Source organism: Callithrix jacchus, chromosome 10, assembly GCF_049354715.1.
Source record: "Callithrix jacchus isolate 240 chromosome 10, calJac240_pri, whole genome shotgun sequence".
Classification (NCBI taxonomy): Eukaryota; Metazoa; Chordata; class Mammalia; order Primates; family Cebidae; genus Callithrix; species Callithrix jacchus.
In genome coordinates, this window is record NC_133511.1 from 65,419,934 (window position 1) to 65,439,209 (window position 19,276).

General features: G+C 51.3%; 2 protein-coding genes across 20 annotated transcripts in view; one reads left to right on the top strand and one right to left on the bottom strand.

Annotated features, from left to right (window-relative positions):
• Nucleotides 1–19,276, bottom strand: part of LOC118145786 (uncharacterized) — a 64,562-nt gene that overhangs the window by 13,336 nt on the left and 31,950 nt on the right. Inside the window, exons 5-6 of the mRNA XM_078339136.1 lie at nt 15,471–15,657; nt 10,472–11,463 (exon numbers count right to left, since the gene is read on the bottom strand). Of these exons, the coding sequence (XP_078195262.1) occupies nt 10,472–11,463; nt 15,471–15,657 (1,179 nt within the window). The remainder of the gene's footprint in view (nt 1–10,471; nt 11,464–15,470; nt 15,658–19,276) is intronic.
• The window catches only part of GDPD5 (glycerophosphodiester phosphodiesterase domain containing 5), a 90,815-nt gene continuing 82,331 nt past the window's right edge, over nt 10,793–19,276 (top strand). For all 19 annotated transcript variants that reach the window (XR_008475153.2, XR_004731235.3, XR_013523244.1 and 16 more), the window contains exon 1: nt 10,793–11,542. The gene's annotated coding sequence lies outside the window, so the exon portion shown is untranslated. The remainder of the gene's footprint in view (nt 11,543–19,276) is intronic.

Sequence of the window (19,276 nt, forward strand, 5' to 3'; positions counted from 1 at the left end):
CAATCAGAAGAGAACCTGGTGTTGGGGCGGGGATGTTGGGGCGAAGAAGAGACCCCGGGAGGAAGCAGTAGACAGCATTTTGGATTTATGAAATTTCCTTTGGTAAAGTTAACACAAATAAAGGAGGCTGTTTTTATTACTGATGTGGCACACCTGTCTCCCCCACTACACTGAGCAGTCCTCAAGGGCAGAGGGCAGGGTCTGATTGCATCTCACATCTCTAGTGCCAGACTCAAGTCTGCCATGGACTGGGCACTCAGCACAGGTTCCTGGAACTGAGTTATTCCACCACCCCATGGTCCTGGCTGGCTAGGGTATTTCTAATTTCTGACCCTGAACAGTGCCCATGGGTGCCTCTTAAGCAGGTGATGAGAGGGGCAGGTGTCTTCTCTCAACTCTCCTCTTCCTTCCCCCTTCCTTGCTGCTCCTGGAGATAAGGATGCCCTTCTGTTCTGAGGGGGTGTTACAGGTTCTCTGCACTGAACCTGTAATACTTCCTTGTCCTTGCCCTACTGAGATTGGAAGTGGGGGTCAATATGTCTTGAAGGAAACTCAATGAATTTAAATGGTAGCTAATGTTCCCAGCAGTGGAGAGGCCCAGAAAATAGAGCACCAGTAGGGAGGGGACCCGCCTGCACGGGTCTTTCAGTGGCCTCACCTTCAGGGGACAAAACCACAGTGTGAAAGTGTAAGAGTACTAGTACTCACTTTAGCCGGCGCAGTGGGTTGCTCGAATTCCGGTGCTGGGAATCAACAAGCTGGACCCACTCAGACCTAACTTGAAAGTCGGTAATTACAAAGACGACAGGTGGATACATTTACAATGATGGGAAGAAACCAGCGCAAAAAGGCTGAGAACACCCAAAATCAGAATGTATCTCCCTCTACAGGAGATCACAGTTCCTCACCAACAGGGGAACAAGGCCTGATGGAGAATGAGTGCGCTCCAATAAGAGAATTAGGCTTCAGAAGGTGGATAATAAGAAACTTCCGTGAGTTAAAAGAACACGTTCTAGCCCAACTAAGAACCTTGAAAAAAGGTTTGACGAAATCCTAACGAGAATAGACATCTAGAGAGGAATATAAGGGAATTAATAAAACTGAAGGATACTATATGAGAATGCCACGAAGTATGTACAGGTTTTAACAGTCAAATTGATCAAGCAGAAGAAAGAATATCAGAGGTTAAGACCAACTTAATGAAATGAAACGAGAAGACAAGATTAGAGAAGAAAGAGTAAAAGGAATGAGCAAAGTCTCCGAGAAATATGGGACTATGTGAAAAAACCTAATTTACATTAGATAGGTGTACCTGAATGTCATGAAGAGAATGAATCCAAGCTGGAAAATATTCTTCAGGATATTATTCAGGAAAACTTTCCTAACCTAGTAAGGTGGGACAATACTCAACTCCAGGTAATACAGAGAACACCACAAAGATATTCCTCAAGTAGAGCAACCCCAAGACACATAATCGTTAGAATCACCAGGGTTGAAATAAAGGAGAAAATTCTAAGGGCAGCTAGAGAGAAAGGTCAGGTTATCCATAAAGGGAAGCCTATCAGACTCACAGCAGATCTCTCAGCTGAAACCCTACAAGCTAGAAGAGAGTGAGGGTCAATATTCAATATCCTCAAAGAAAAGAATCTTCAACCCAGAATCTCATATCCAGCCAAACTGAGCTTTATAAATGAAGGAAAAATAAAATTTTTCATGAACAAGCAAGTACTCAGAGATTTCATCACCACCAGGCCTACTTTACAAGAGCTTCTGAAAGAAGCATTACACACAGAAAGGAACAACCAGTATCAGTCATCCCAAAAACTTACCAAAAGGTAAAGAGTATCTCCATAATGAAGTATTTATATTAACTAATGGGCAAAATAGCCAGCTAGCATTAAATGACAATATTAAACTCACAAATATCAATATTAATCCTAAATTTAAATGGATTAAATGCCCCAATCAAAGACACAGACAGGCAAATTGAATTAAAAGTCAAAACCCATCGGTACGGTGTATCCAGATCCATCTCATAAGCAAGGACACACAAAGACTCAAAACAAAGGGTTGGTGGAAGACTCACCAATCAAATGGAGAGAAAACAAAAACAAAAACAAAAACAAAAAACAAACAGGAGTTGTAACTTTCGTCTCTGACAAAGTCTAAAAGAAACAAAGAAGGACATTACATAATAGTAAAAGGATCAATGCAACAACAGGAGTCAACGATCATAAATATATATGCACCCAATATAGGGACACCCAGATATGTAAGACAAGTTCTTAATGACTTATAAAGAGACTTGGACTCCCGCACAATAATAGCGGGAGACTTTGACACGACATTGTTAATATTCAACGGATCAATGAGATAGAAAATTAACAGGGACATCTATGATTAGAACTCAGATCTGGAACAAATAAACTCAGTGAATATTTAAAGAATTCTTCACCCCAGGTCCACAGAACATACATTTTTCTCAGTATCACATTATACCTACTTTGAAAGTGACCACATAATTGGAAGTAAATCACTCTTCAGCATTTGCATAGCATTTCACAGACTTAAATGAAATACTGGTTGGCTGTTTATTTGTTATTTTCTTCCCTTATTCCTTCCTATCTCCTCTGTTAAGCACAATTATTGGCATAAAAGAGGTTTTTAATACCTATTTTTGGATTGCATTCCAGCCTGGGCAATAGAGCAAGACTCCTGTTCTCTCTCCCTCTCTCCCCCTTTCTCTTTCTCTTTCTTTCATTTAAAAAAAAAAAAAAAAAAAAAAAAAAAAAAGAATGCTAAGTACCAGCCCAGCCAGGGACATCTGCAAGGTCAAAACTCTTCATAATGAGACTAAGGCATCATTTGCCTTTTTTGCTGGGTTGACATTTGCCTGATGATGCAAAAGCCAAGGCAGTGGCCTCCAGTGTGATGTACAGGAAGCCACCGCATTTTTCACTGCCACGCCCTTGCAGGAAATCACTCCCACATCAACCAGGAAGGTCTTTGATGCAGCAATAAAAACGGTCCCATTCACTATATATTGACCCTTGAATATACATCTTTTTAATATTCTGGGAAGCATGTGGAGCTCTTCCCCCACATCCGATGCAGCACAATGGTTGTCTCTAGGAAAGGCAGTTGTGCTTGTTTGAAGTATGAGCTTAACTAGCCACTTTTTCCCATGGAACACCATTTTGACTTGAAAGAAATACTGATAGATAAATTATGCTTATGCAGACTTGAGTCTCTGGCAGACATTTTCTCAAGAATGAATAAAATGAGTCCGTCTTTCATGGTAAACTGACAATTGTCATTGCTAATGACGAAATCCAAGCTTTCAAGTGAAAATTAGAGTTTTAGAAACCTTGTGTTCACCCCGGTGACCTTGGCAGCTTCCTAATGTTGGGAAAAGCAGCAAAGGAGAAAGGACATACAGAGTGTTACATAAATTGGTTATGAGTGACACATAAACAAGGAACAACGCATGGCAGAAGGCTGTGGGAGGCCTCTGAGAGGAAGGCCTCTCCATGTCTCATGCTCTGGTGCAGGGTGACCTAGGCTCTGTTACCATAAACATGGTGCTCAAGGATGTAAAATCTCTTCATTAAAGACTTAAAGACTTCTCTGATGATATTGGTATTGATATTATCTAATGTGATTTTTAAAACATAGTATACTAATATTTGTCAATATTTGAAAGACCTGCATAACTCCATGAACCATTTTTTTTCCCCAAAGGGCCAGTGCATTAAGTTATAACATCATGCTTGGGCAAAAGATACATCCAAAATGCAAAAGAGTCTAATGTATTTTAATGTAATTGAATATAAAAATTTCATTGATAGAATTTCAGATTTTAATCACAACTAACCTTCAAAAAACCAGCACTTGTCAAGTTTTGGCTTGTATCAAAAAAGAATAGCCAGGCTCAGTAGCTCACACCTGTAATCCCAGCATTTAGGGAAGCTGAGGCAGGAGGACTGCTTGAGGCCAGGAAAAGACCAGACTGGGCAACATAGTGAGACCCCATCTGTATCAAAAAAAGAAAAAAGAAAAATTAGCTGAGTGTGGTAGTGAGTACCTGTAGGTCCAGGTACTTGGGAGGCTGAGGTGAAAGGATCACCAGAGCCCAAGAGTTTGAGGTTAAAGTGAGCTATGATTGTGCCCCCATACTCCAGCCTGGGTGACAGAGCAAGATCTTTCCCCTACAAAATAAAAAAAGGAGTAGCTACAATTATTTGAAAGGGCTGTTAACATATCTCTTATGCAACTATGTATTTGTGTAAGCCTGTATTTTCTTCATAAACTTCACTTAAAACAACATATTGCATCAGATTAAACGTGGAAGAGTGTTTGAAAATCCAGCTGTCTTCTATTAAAGCCCTAAAGAAATTTGTAAACATAAAATAATGCCACTCTTCTCATTAATTTTTTATTTTGGAAAATAGAGGTTTTTTTCCCCTAAAAATACGTTATACTACATTTATTATTTTAATTATATAATATGAATATTTTAAAAACATATCAATTTAAACTCATATTAGTGTAAATACCAATAGACATAAAATAAACATATAAACATGTTTTTTGGGGTCCTCAATAATTTTTAGGTAGGAAAAGGTTCTCGAAACCATCAAGTTCCAGAACCAGCCCTCTAGTGTTGCACCAACGAGTATCAGACAGCAGGGGGCAGCAGAGGCAGCCAAATGAAGGCATTCCCTCCGCATTTCTATGGTTAAAAGATATTGAGTGCCAGCTGCGCTGGGTGTGACCACACCCTGGGCTGGGACACAGAAATCAATCTGGCAAGTACATGGTGGGGGGTGGAGAGCAGCAGACCCCAGCAACTGACAATGGTGAGGACAAAGCAGATAGCTCCTCTAGTGAGCATCCAAAGGCTCTGGGGAAGGGTCAGCATTCCATTATGGTGACCTCGGTTATTCCCACTGGCTGGCAACAAGAGCCGATAGGAGAGGAAGCTTCCAGGATCTGGAGTGAGAGAATGTGAAGCTCCCCAGCCTCGCAAGACTGGAGCCTGAGCAGTGACCCAGGGTCAGGTATCTTTTTTTTTTTTTCAGGCTAGAGAGCAGTGGCATGATCCTGGCTCACTGCAACCTCTGCCTCCTGAGTTCAAGCAATTCTCATGCCTCAGCCTCTGAGTGGCTGGGACTATAGGCATGCACCATCACACATGGCTAATTTTTGTATTTTTAGTAGAGACGGGGTTTCACCATGTTGGCCAGACTGGTCTCGAACTCCTGACCTCAAGTGATCCAACCTCCTTGGCCTCCCAAAGTACTGGGATTACAGGTAGGAGCCATCACGCCCGGCCATGATATCATTTTTTTATTGACTTGACACAGACATTTTCCAAAGCCCCCTCTACTAAGTGAGAAGGGGCCAATTTAGATCTTTCTCTCCTATCCCCACTGGTCTTTACCCCCAACCCCCAAGTACGGCCTCTTCTCAGTCCCAGGTCAGCCTACAGCCCCTCCCTTATTCACAGAGCTTTAACTTTAAGCCTCCTCCCAAAATCAATGCCAAAAACCAAAACCATCCTTTGACTCTGCCTCACCCCCAGCTGCCATCCAACCATGTTGTCCTGTCAGCTGCCCTGGAAGGGGCTATCCACCCTGTCACGAAGTGAGCCCCTGTTCCTGCCTCCCACCTTACCCCACTACTCTTCCCAAGTCACCCACAGTCCCAACGGTGTACCCCAGAGGACACCTCCGTCCTGGTCCTTCCTGCCCTTACTAACCTCTCCTTGCGCTCTCTCCTCTCAGTGTCTGGTCCCCACTGCCCTCTTCTCCCTCTCACAGGGGTCTTCCTCACGCTCCATCCCCATGCACACCCCCTCCCTGTTGGTTTTCATTATGGGGAGCCACGCTTCCCTCCTAGGGACTACTCACCCTCTCCTCCCAAAGGCTGTCCACCTGCAGGAGGCGGACTCAAGCCCTGCCCTGTCCCCCAGAGCTCTAACACATGTATCATATCACATGTATCTCCCAATGGTCCCTCAAACTCACTATGTCCCCAAGCCACATCATCACCTTTCCCCATACCTGCATCTCCAGGCTCCCTGCCCCAGGAAACAGCACCACCAGAGTCACCCTGGAATCTCTAGCTCACTCTTGCCCTACAATGACACAAATCAGTAGCTTGTGCCTCTTTCCCTGTAAATGTTCTTGGATGCCACCCACCCCACTTGGGCCACAGCTGGGGCCCAGGTTCAGACTCGCACCTCTCCTTGTCACCTTGACTCTTAAAACAGGCCCTGGTCTGTCTTCCTGCCTCAGTGATCTCTGAGAAACACATATGACCTTGCTGTCCCTGCGAAGCCCTCCCACAGCTCCCCTCCATGCTTGGCACAGAGGCCAGCTCATGACTACAACCTTGTGTGACACGTCCCCCCACCTCGCTCTCCAGCCACGGGTTCTCTTGACCTTTCGGCCTTGGTACTACAGCATTGATTTTGGTCTCCCAGATAGACACCATGTACCTCAGGCCTCACTGAGTGGACATTTGATCGTTTCATCCTTACCATCTTTGAAGGAGCCACTATTTTCTTTTCCTTTTTTTTCCCCAACTGTGCTAACTGGCCTGAAGGAGCTACTATTTTCATCTCCCTTTTACCCACGGGAAGCTGAGGCACAGAGAGAGAAGGTGACGGCCAGGAGTGCAGCTGGCTCCCAAGCCCACAGCATCACAGCCCACAGTGCCCTACATCCAACCGGCTCTGCAGGCCACGCGAGTGCCTTCCAGCCCCTCTCCACTCCCCACTCCACACACACACTCTTACCAGATCCACCTTGAGTAAGCCAGGTGACAGCTCAGAGGCTCACCCTGCCCAGGTGTTCCGGATCCCCAGGAAGCCCTACTTGACCTCCTTTGGCAATAAACTGGAACATAAAGTTTCCCCCAGGTGTACTGGGTGGGTGTGGCCCCCAGCTCCTACAGCCCCATTATATATCAGTTGAGGCCACAGGGCCACCGAGAGCAGTGAAAGGCCAGAGAGGAGGAGGGACAGAGAGGTGGGGGGCCGGGGATGCCCTCTGGATGCACGGGAGTGGGTGGAACGGGCTGGGTCCAAGCCAAGCCTCCCACTCCCCTTCACCTTCCCTCCCTGCTAATGCTCCAGTGGCCTCCTGATAAAGTCCAAACACAAACCCCACCTAACATGGCCTCTCTGGCTCTCCCTCATTTACGTAACATTCACAGGGGCTCATGTGTGTCATCAACACTACCCTAGGTGCCTTACAAAAATTATCTCACCTAATAATCCTTATAGATATCCTACACGGTAAGTACTGGAATTATCCCCACTCTACAGCTAAGGAAACTGAGGCACTGAGTGACAGCAGAGCTAGTACTTGGTAGTGTCAGGAACTGAACCCAGGACATGCAGCTCCAAAGTCTGTGTTCTAACTGCTCTGTTGTGCAACCCACTTCTCCCTCCGCCATTTCCGTTCTCCTAAATGCACCTAACTTCTCACCCCACCTGCCCATTCCCACTTTCGTGCCTTTGTGCTCAATGTTCCCTCTGCCTAGAAGACATTTCCCTCCTTATCTTGACAGGTCCTGCTTCTTAGATATCCAAGTGTCACCCTCCCTGTGAAGCTGCCCTTCTCCAGCTGAATCAGGCAGCCTCCTCTGTTCACAAAGCACTTGGTACACACCTCCATGCAGACAGCTCTGGGCCTGGGGGCTCCTTGATGACACGGGCAGGTTCTCACCTGATTGTCCCATCTCTGGATACCCTGTCTGGTAGAGGACTTTGTTCAGCTCAGGAAAGGTTGGTGAATGAGGGACTGGGGCAGAGAGAAATCAGACTCCACCCCTTGCCCTCCAAAAGCTCATAATCTGGTGGGAAAATTGACACATCAACAGCAGCCCAGATCCAAAGGCATCAGAGTTCCCAGGAGGCACCAAGGGCCTTCAGTGCCACAGGCCCCAAAGGAAGAGGCCGTGCTTGCCACTGGGAGAAGTGGGCAGGCTTCTCAGAGGCATTGGCTTGTGAGAAGGGCCTTGAAGGATGGAGAAGATCCCCACTGGGCACGCAGGACACACGCAGGCAGGAGAGACAGGGGAAGGACTCTAGGCTGGCAGGGATGGAGGCAGAGAGGTAGGAAAGCACAAAGCATTTTGAGGGCTTGATGAGCTCGGTGGAGCCCAACCACCCCACCAGACGGGGAGCTGCAGGAGGGAGGAGCGTCCCTGCCAATGTCTCACACAGGGCCTGCATGTATGGACGCAGTGGAAGGGTCAGTTGGAAGTAGATATCCTGGGCTGTGGCACCTCATACAATTCGGTGGCCCTATTTAAGAAAAACTGCAAAAAAAAGAAAAAGAAAAAAACTGCAAAATTACTAATAGAAATAGAGGCGTGAAAGTGAATGTCTATCTGCCATAAGAGTGGGAGGACCTGCGTTTTAACAGCCCTGAGGCCTGAAATTGAAGCTGCTGCCTCTGGTGAGAAGAACGTAAGGAAGGTAGAAGGTTCTTGGAAGCAGTGGAGCATCAGGCAGAAAAGGCTAATGTTTCTGAGCAGCCTTGCCCTCTACCACCTCCCAGACCAGCCACCATGACCACCTCTGTCATGCTTCGTGGAACTCCTCAGCCACCAAAAGGCCAGATTCCCCAGCTCACAAGACCTCCTCCCCTCTGGAAGAGTGGCCAGAGGGCAAATGTGGGTGTCTGAGACCTGCTTGCTGGTCAACGCCTGATGACCTTGGCCATGCCTCCCCCACACACCCCAGGGCCTCAGGGGCCATGGGGTGGTCTGTTCTGAAAAAACTCCTTTTCATTCTGACATCCTGCTCATCTGAGCCGGCTGAGGAGGCTCTCACAGCAGGGGCAGCCAGAGAACTCTGAGAGCCTCATTCATCTCCCAGAGCTGGGATGTCACAAGGGCAGGACACGTACCAGGCTGGGTGGTGGTGAGTGGGAAGGAAACCAGACGTGGAAATCAATCATTACAGAACCTTCAAGTTGAGGGAGCTCAGACCAAAGGCAAGCAGCCTGGGGAAGTTTAGGAAGGCTTCTTGGAGGTGGTGATAATTCTCGGAGTAAGTGTCAAGTAAATAATTGTTGAATAAATGCCCCATCTCTCATAAGAAGAGAGGGCACCCCCAAGTCCACAGCCTGAACTTTAGCCTCCAGCTAAAACCTTCTTCTTTGTTCTTCCAACCAGTCTCTCAGCCATAGGCTGATGCCGTTTCATTGCAGGGAATGCCCATGCTTCATCCTCTGAAGCCTGCTGCCAGCCCAGTCCCTCACCTGTTCCCCTGTCAGGTAGCACCTTTATTCTCCTTTGATAGATGAGGAACCAGAGGCTCACAGAGGGAGTGTAACCTGTTAAAGCCACACAGCTTTACCCTGGAATTTGACAGTGATGGGTGGATAGAACTCTGTGCCCAGCTGTGTGGTCTCGGGAATGTCACTTAGCCTCTCTGTGCTGAGTCCTCCTCTGTGAAATGGGGCACCTATCACAACATAAAGTTGGTGTGAGGCTTACAAAGAGGCTGTACTGTGCCACCAACATTCTGTAGCCCCCCAGGCCAGTTAGTTCACATGGCTACTACCCCATTCCCCCACTGACACACATTAAACTTTCATTCATACTTCAATTCCCTCCCATGTCTTCTCTGCACCTGGTTCTGTGCAGACACACAGAAGATGGTTCCTTGGTAGAGCGTAGGGCTCACGCCTCTAATCCCAACACTTTGGGGGACCGAGGCAGGAGGATCTTGGAACCCAGGAGATCGAGACCAGCCTGAACAACATAGTGAGACCCTGTCTCTACAAAAAATAAAAAAACTAGCCAGATGTGGTGGTGCATGCCTGTAGTCCCAGCTACTCCAGAGGATCTCCTGAGCCTGGAAGTTCGAGGCTGCAGTGAGCCGTGATGGTGCCACTGCACTCCAGCCTGGGCCACAGAGGGAGACCCTGCCTCAAAATAAAATAAAATATAAATATAAATAAATAAAGACGGCTCTTGCACCCAATGCGCGGGGTGGGAAGGGGCGGGAGCAGACTGCAGATGCATCACGATTGGAAGTGTGTGTCCTCACAAAACTCTGCTCTTGAGTTCGTATTTTTAAAACTGACCACAACGCTCCTCCCGGGGATGGGTGCAGGGAAGGGAGACTTGTGGAAGACAAATTCACTCCTTATTTCCAAAAACTTATTTTTCACCGCTTCCTGGAATATGAACATTTCCCAGCCCAACTCTCACCTCTGAGCGCCGAGCACTAGAAACAGGGGAGGAGCAAGGTCACGGTGGCATCCCACCACCCCGGCAGGCTCGCTGCAGCATCCCTGGGACCGCGCCCCCGAATATCCCCCCTCGCCTCCACCTTACCTCGCCCCTGCTTCTTTTCCGACCCCGCCCAGTGCTCCTTTCCCATGACCCCCGCAGCTCCCACCCAGCAGTCTCATTGCTCCCGTCCCAAACTAGCCAGTCCTCGCACCTCTCCCTCCATCCGGGTCCCGAGGCCAACCCCTCCCCGGCTGGGCCCGTTCCGAACCCCCAGCCAGGCCATTGTCCTCCTGCAGCCGCACCTCTCCATTGTCCGCCCCGCCCTCTCCGAGGTAGAGTCTGCGTTCAGAGGGCGCCGCTGTGCTCCCACTCTCGGATTGGCTCCTGCGGCCCCACGCGCGGGGCCCGGGAGGGGAGCCGGCGTGCGCCCCGCCCCTGCCCGCAGCCGGCTGGGGCGGGGTCTCTGCTGACTCCGCCCTCTCTGGGCGGGGCCGCGCTGCCTGGCGCTCGGGCGCTCGGGCGCTCGGGCGCTGGGCGGCGCTGCCTCGGCTGCGCTCGGGCTGCGGCTCCGGTGGGGGTGGGTGGTGGGGTTGACAGCGGAGGTGGCGGTGGCGCGTTGCTGAGCGAGCGGGGAGCTAGCGGGGGAAGAGGAGGAAGTGGAGCCGCGGCCGGGAGCTCGGGAGTCGGCCGCCGGGCCGAGGTCCGCCCCGTTTTGCGGAGCGAGCAGAGTCGGGACCTGGAAAGACTTCCCCGCGGGGCTCCGGCCGCCGCGCCTCCCCGCCGGCGCCTGCCCTGCCCTGCCTGTCCCAGCCCCGCGGTCCGGGTTGTGCGGCCGAGACGCGCAGAGCCCCGGCCCTGACCCGCTGCGCCGGGGCGGGACGCTTCTAACCCCGCGGTGCGGTCCTTGGTTGCGGGGTCGCTCAGCGCTTTTCCCATCAGTGAGGATCGGAGCCCCCGCCCCGGGACTGGCGCAGGGTGGCCCCAGGCCCTTGACTCCGGTGCGCGGGACCCCGGACGCCCCCCGCCTCCACGAGACCCCAACCTTCAGTGGCCTCCGCCCGAGCGCTTCGGACTTGGAACCGCGCGAGCGCCGGAGAAGCCCCTGCCGGGTAGTGCGCTCTGTGAGGGGTCCTAAGCGGGCAGGACAATCGGACCGAACCGCCGGGCTGGTGCTGCGAGCCCAGGCTGCCCCCTTCCTCCCTCCTCAGGCGAGGGACTCAGCGCCTGCCCCGAACACAGGGGACCCCTCTGTCCCCGCGGCCCACGAGAGCCAAGGCTGCAGGTGAGAGCCCGGGATGGGGGACAGGAGCGGTTCTCGACCCCATCGAGGCAGCGCGGGGGGCAGCGGAGGGATTGTCGGTGGGGGGGGACAGGCAGACGCTGGAAGTGGCTGGGAGGGGGCGCGGGAAGGGGAGGGGAAAGGGAAAACGGGCACTTATTTAGGGCCCATTGTGTGCGGGTCCGAGACCTGCCCCGCCTAAGGGTCACTGCTGCTTCTGTAATAAGTGTTGTATATTGTTATCGGCGCTTGCAGTTGGGGAAACTGAGGCTTAACGAGACTGAGTGACCTTCTCTTTTCACTGCGGGGAGGAGACTGGGGAGCGGGAGAGGATAGAGGGGGAAGAAGCAGAGCATCTGAGCGCTGATCCTAAGGCTGAGGAAGTGGCTTCTTCTCGCTTCCCGCTCCCTGGCCATGTCACCCCCTAGGAAAGGTGACCCAGAGTTGAGAGCAGAGGTGGGAAGCTTCCCAGTTCCAAAGCTTCCCTCCCTGTGTGCCCAGGATGTGAGAGCAGCAGCTCCTGGTCCTTGTGTGTCAGACTCCAGGGTCTCTAAGACACTTTGGAGATCCTGAAGTGTGCTTATCTGTTGGTGAACTCACTGCAGAGATCCCCAAGTAAGGGTCCCTCAGAGCTGGAGATGTGGCCCCTGTGGGGTGGCTGGAGATGGGTTCACCTGGCTTACCTCCCTCACATTACTAATGGGGACACTGAAGCCTGCCTGAGGGGAGTGTCAATTGTCTGGTCCTAAAGCCAGTCCTTGAGCCAGTAGTAGACTTGAGAAAACCTTCCTGAGCATCCTTCAAGATATCCACACTCCTCCCTAGTTAGGATCTTCTGGATAGGTGGCTGGGGCTTTCCCTATCCCTGATATGAGAACCGGGCTATCATGTATGAGGCTGTGATGAGACTCAGTGTGGCTGGTGCTGGGGCCCCAAGGAATGCCTGCAGCCCCACCATAGCCTTTGGCCCAAATGGAAGGTCCAACCTCATTCTCTCCAGGGCAGGGGAACCTGCAGAATACCTCTGCCCAGGAAGGGAGAGGCCTGCTCAAGGTCCCAAGGCTGGGGGCTGCCAGGGCTGGGGCACAGTCCCAGGTGTCTTGATTCCCAGGCTGGGGATGCTTCTGCTGCCCCAGAGGCATGTAGGGAGAGGGGTGTTGTGAAAGAGCCCTTGGCATGGACTCTGTGGGCTCTTGTTCTGTGTGGGGAGGGGGAGGGGATATGGCCTTGGTCTGGCCCTGTGGCCTTGGCTAGGACTCCAACTCCCTGGAGTCAAGGGGAAACCACCCTGGAAGGTGGAGGAGGGTGGTGAGAGGTCAGTAGAAGTCTGGAATCTCAATCCCTGGGGGTGGAGGGGTTGGGGGAACCCAAAAGAGAAGGTGACTGAGGGGCTTGGGATTCCCTCTACCTCCTACCTACATCCAGGGATTCAAATCCTCACAATAATCCCTATCTCTAAACAAAGCTCTTTGATGGAATAATTTCACACCTGTGAACTCCTTTCATAATGTGGAGAAAGCCTGGAACCTGGAGTGGAGCAGAGGAGGGTTGTGGAGTCGCTTGGGACCTCTCGATGCATCCATGGTTCCAAGCGCTATCTTAAAATGGGTTATGGCAGGCTGTGTGTTACCTGCTCAGTTAGTGGGGCCATCGCCTCTAGCTGTCAAGTGCTAAGGGGTACGTTGTACTTGCCAAGATTGGGCTGGTTATTAATGGCTCAGTCTTGTGTGGGAAACTGAAGCTCAGAGAGGTGAAACCACTTACTCAGGGCCTTTGAGTTTGCTTGCAGAACTGTTTGAGTGCCAATTGCATACCAGGTGCCCTGGAAGTTACCCAGATGGGTGAAGTGGTAGCCTTGAGCCACAGTAACTGGTGAGCCCCAGACAGTGGTAAATCAGACAGACCAGGTGGGCGTGAGTCTGCTCTGCCTCCCACTAGTCGAGTGGCACTGAGCAAATCACTTCATCCCTCTGAGTCTATAAAATTAGAATACCTCCTTTAGCAAGTTGTTGTGAGGACTAAATGAGCTACAAAGATGCAGTGCCTGGCCAAATATCTGTTTCCATCCCTGCGGAGAAAAGGAAGCTTGAAGTTTAATCAGGAAGTCTGGGGAAATTCTCAGACTTGTCTTAGATTAGAACGCAGGATATGGTTGCAGGCTCAGAGACCTAAATTTGCTCAGCTCAGGCTGTGTTGTGGTCTCATAGCCTCTAGAATCAGTCTGCTTGGGGACACTGGCATGGGGCTCTGGATTCTTACCCCCTCCTTTGGCTTCCTGCTGGCAGGACTGTGGTGCCTGGACCTGGTGTCCATTCCATCCTGCCCATTGTCTGACCTCCCTAGGCACCAAGGTGCAGTGAATAATTTATTACTCCCCTCAGCTGGGGGCAGGATAGCTCTGTGCTCAGTGAGCTTCTGAGCCCCACCAGAGGAGGTGGGGGCTCCTGTCTAGTGCTGTTAGCAGTCTTGGATATGGGGGGCAGGCTGGATAGGACAGGGAGAAATTATCATCTGGCCCCCAACAGGAGAGAGCTGGGGCTGATGATGTCCTATCTCTCCTGTTGGGGCCCAGATAGTCCCACAGGTGACACTGGGAACCAGGCTAGCTGAGCTAGGATCAAGTGGGCCTCTGATTCCAGAGAGGTGGTGAAGGGGAGGGGCAAGGGGGGTAGAGGGTGGAAAGGGGTAGAGGGGAGGCCCTTGAGGACTGGGGTAACCAGGAAGGCTTTGTCAGGGAGGTGGCTGTCTGAGCAGGAGCTAGAGGCCACTTGCTCTAAGTGGAGGGCGAGGTCCTGACATCCCTCCAAGAATGAATCCTGGCTGTGTCACCTTCTCACCATGAGAGCATGGGCAAGACACATGACCCCATCAGGCCTCCATTTCCTCCTCTGTGAAATGAAGGTTGTGATGTCCACTTCTCAGGGTGGTTACGGATGATCTTGAGGTCACATGTGTGAAACACATGACACTATAGGCACTCAACAAGGGGGTGCCTCATTGTGAGTGTGAATCATGGGTGGGCTAGTGGCGGGGCAGGTGGGATGGCGTGGTAAGCCGAGAGGCAGAGAGAACTTGGGGCGAGGAGGCTGGCTTGGTGGAGTTAGTGAGGGTAAAAGCTCAGATGGGAGAGGGCCTTGAATGTTGGTCAGAACTCAAATTTCACAAAGCTTAATGGGGCCCCATTTAGAAGGCACTATGGCTCCTTACCACCTATAAGATGAAGACCAGGCCCTAGTTATTGTGTTCAGGTCCTTGCCCACCGTATCCAAGACTGCTAACAGCACTAGACAGGAGCCCCCACCTCCTCAGGTGGGGTTCAGAAGCTCCTTGCTCTGCACTGTCTTCTAAACACACCACATGTGGCCCCATCGCAGCCCCTTTGCTTGTGGTTCCTCCCATCAGAACTGCCATCCCTGCCTCTTTTCCACTCACCTCCCCACCTGTCAAGACCTGACTCAGGTCATCAGTTCCCTCAGAAACATTCCTGGATTACCCAACTCTCTAGCTATGTCCCCTCTGAATCTTTAACGTTCAACAGTAATAGTAAAAAATAATACCTACATCCATAACATTTTGCAGTTTGTAAAATGTATCCACACAATACTACAGTGATGCTATCAACAGTAACAGATACTCCTGAGTACTTACTATGAGCCAGACAATGCGCTAAATGCTTTATAGACACTCTTGTTCACGCAAACTCCCTGAGGTAGCTACTGTTATCCCCAAGAAACTGGGGCTCAGAGAGGTACCTGATCTTGCCCAAGGTCACACAGCTTGGAGTAGGGAGCAGGGAGCAAAGCTGCATCTGTTTGAATGTAAATCTGTGCTTAGAAAATGTCCTGTCTCACTTCCACACAAGTACCTCGAAAGCATACTTTGCATGTGAAAAGCCTGGACGAGTATTTTTCTCAAGGCTAAGGAAGGGCACTGCTGGACTGAGCATGGGGCCCAGGAAGGACGTGGGCCCTATAGGCTGTGCACAGGCTGGCTGGCTGGCTGTGTGATCTGAGATGAGTCGGCCCCTCTCTGGGGTCCGGTGTGCCCATGTCCAGGGAGAGCAGGGTGAGGTCTGAGCTCCCCGGTAGCCCCAGCTTTCTGAAGCGTCCTTCGTGACCCTGGAAGGAGGAGGAGGAGACCACAGCACCAGGGCCAGAGGATGTGACAGGCAGCTGTGATTTTTGGCCTGACTGCTGTCTGGGCCAGTAGGCTCTGTGGGTAGCTGCTGCCTCGCCCAAAAGAGGGTGGTGGCCTGAGCTGCAGACGGCATGGTCATTAGCTGGCAGAGAAGACCCTGTGATTGGGAGCTGGCTGGGCCAGGCCAGGTTGGCAGGACTGGAGGCAGGCTGGCCGGGCCATAGCGGGGTCACTGGCAGGGCAGCCAGCTTCTCCTCCCTTTGCCCCCTTTGGGGTAGTGACAAACACACACTGGGCACCAGAGCTTTGAGGCCAAGGCTTGCTCTTTCTCCTGCTGTGACCATGGGAAAGAGCAGTAAGGAGTCCAGCCAGACCCAAAGGTGCCGCCTCCTATAAGCTTCCAGAACTCTTCCCATGCAGGTGGAATTCAAGTCTCCTCTGCTGCTGAGCCACGGCCCTCTGCTCACTGACTGTGGTCTGTGGATTGGGGTTCTGCTTGGTCTGCTTCCTTTGCTGCCTTGTCAAAACTAGATTCTATGCCCCCCACCAATCCTCCCCTCCTGCTGAGTGCCTAGCAGCGTGCCCGGCACAGAGCTGCACCCCTCGGGCCAAGGGAGGCAATGCAAGCTGCCCCTTGGACAGCTTGCTCAACTTTTGTGCCTCTCTTTTTTCCCTGTAAATTGGGGCTTATAATAACTTATTAAATGAGATGAAGAAGGCGAGATGCCTGTCCAGGCCTAGCACACGAATGGGTACTCCATCAGCATGAGTCCTCTTGCCCATCCCCTCGATGGCTTCATGAACAAGCGACTCAGTAAGAAGCTGATGGAAGAGTCCAGCAGGTGATGGCAGGAGGGAGGGCATGCCACGTGGCAGGGAGGCCCTCCCCTAGGGGGACTTAGCTGGGGTTTGCAGAGATACAGTTCCCACCACTTTCCCTGTGAACAGTGGTGTGCAAGCAGGCACTGCTGCCTGGAAGGTCCTGAGCTAGGTTCAGGCAGGGAGCAGGACTGAACTGGCAACTTGAGTTTTTTTCTCAGGCCTCCATGGCAGAAATGACCCAGGTGGGAGGAGCCATCTGGTATCCAGCTAGCAGATGCTGGGCAGAGAGTGTGAGTTCTTCCTTAAAGGGAAGCAGCATGTATTTGGTCTCCTCCACTGTACCCTCCAGTGCACACACACATCCAACCAAAATGTAACATGGTTGGAAATTCTGGTCTGTGGGGGAAGAGCGTTAAACAAGCGAACACACAGATGCAAAATTTCCAAATTGTAAGAAGTAGGCTCTTGAGGCAAGGGCTGGGCCCATCAGTATCTGTGGCTGGCGGCTCAGAATAGGGCTAAATGACTTGGGCAAATGATTTAACCTCTTTGGGCTTTAGTTTCCCCCTATGTCAAATGGGGATAATTATAGCATCTTCATCTTAGAGTTGTGAGGATGAAATGAATTATACATGTAAAGCACTCAAAAAAATGCCCAGCACATAATGAGCACTCAGTGCAGGTTAGCTGTTAGGGATCTGTATCTCCAGCAGCTAGCAGGGGATCTTAGAGAAAACAGGTGCTTGGGAAAGGCATTTGGAATGAATCCCAGGCAGAGTGCAGCTGCTCTGTGGAATGAATGAATGAACAGCCTGGTAGGGATGGCAGGACACAGAAGCAGTGACAATATAGAATGTGACAGGGAAGGCCAGGGGCCTGGGGTTGCCCAGCGCTGGCTGGGGAGGGAGTCAGGGAAGGCTTCCTGGAGGTGGTGCTGGTGTTGCTGAGTTTGGACTGCTGTGAGGTCAGCACTGAACGGGCTGAGAGAGGAGTAGCTCCTCTCCAAAGGTAGCTGGCAAGGGGGAGAGCTTGGGCAGACCCCAGGACCACTGGACTCCACAGGCCTCGCACTTCCCACCGCCCCACACCATCTCTCCATCTGTGACACTCCGCTTTCAGAGCATGAGGAAGGTGAAAAGGCAGGTGGGGAGGAAGTGTGGGCTGCTGGTCTGAGAGGCCCAGCTCTTCCTAGGCTTGTGACCAAATCTCCTACAGAAAATGATAAACAGGCCTGCTTTGAGTTCCTTTATCTTGTTGCTCCCAAGGCATGCCAGCAAGCAGAGGGGTCTTCCAGCGTTAATCCTGCAGCTGTTTAGCTTTTGAACGCGTGGACTCTTTTAAAAAAATGCCACGAAGAATATGTCTCACCCTCCCACCCAGGAGTCTCAAAAGAGAAACTTCTCTCCCACTGACAAGGGAGCTGGGACCCCTCAAGTGTCTTGAAGGAGCTCAGCCCATGGGCGGTCGGAAATCAGGGAACCCCTCATGCTCCCTTGATTTGTCACTGGCTGTGGGGCCTTGAGAACACCCTTAGATTTTGCTTGACTTCTGCCCATTTTGTAAAATGGGGTCAGGGTAATAAATCCCTTCTTTCCTTAGAGAGGTATGGGGCTGGGGAGTTTCAGAGGTGGGAAGGGCAGCTTCACATTAGAACATTGGAATCTGGGAAACTTAAAAGCCCTGCAGGCCCTGCAACCTCTGGGGCAAGACCCAGGCATCAGTAGTTGTTGAAGCTCCCCTGGTGATTCCAGTTTGAGAGCTACCCTCTGCAGCCTGCCTCCCAGTGTCCCAAGATGATACTTGCATATCCCCAGGACAAGGAGCTCATTCCTTCCGGGGCTGCCCCTTCCCCCCGGGACCTCCCTGCCTGGTGAGATGAGGGGAGTGGAAAGACTTGGTAATCCAGTTAACCTGGGTTCCAGCATGCAGCTCCTTCCTGCATGTCTCAGAGCCTCGGTTTCCTCATCTGAAAAATGACAATAACAGTGATCTCTCTGAAAGGGCCACAGAGGCCAGACAAGGCCACACAGGGCAAGCACCCACACCATACCTGATCTGGGCTGCACTGACGCCCTAAACTCCCTTCCCCAGCCACCTGAGGCCAGATCTCTGAGACTGGCTCTGGTTGGGCTGGGATCAACACCCAGCCCAGGGCCCTTCCCACTGTCCCCTTTCTAAGATAAGACAAGGCAGTAAGTATTTTGTTTTGCTTGGTTTTGATTTAATGGTCGGAGTGTCAGACTCTCCTTAACAATGAAGCCTTGTCTGAATCTGCTTGTTTTTCCAAACTGGACACCCAACTGCACCGCCTGCTTGGGGCCTCTGTCCCACCTGAGAGAACTGAAGAATGTCAGAGGATTTTTTTTTTTTTTAATCTAGGGGAGGGTGTCCAGGGAACATTGGAGGCCTCTGTGCAACTCATCCAGCTCTGCTGTGATTGTGAGCCAGTTAACTAAAATTATTTCAAGGTAGTGCCCACGTGTTGCGGCAGACCCCTATTGGTGCCAGTGAGGATGGCACCAGGTTCAAGAGGCCAAAGAAGAGACCCAGAGCCAGTGAACAAGACATGGGGTTTTACTGGGGCTCACATGTAGGGGAGAGAGTCTAGTGTAGGGGAGAGAGTCAGACCGAAGAACCACAACCACTCGCAAAAAGTGTGCGGTTTCTTTCTTTTTTTTTTGAGACAGAGTCTTGCTCTTATTGCCCAGGCTGGAGTGCAATGGCGCGATCTCAGCTCACTGCAACCTCCCCTTTCTGGGTTCAATTGATTCTCTTGCC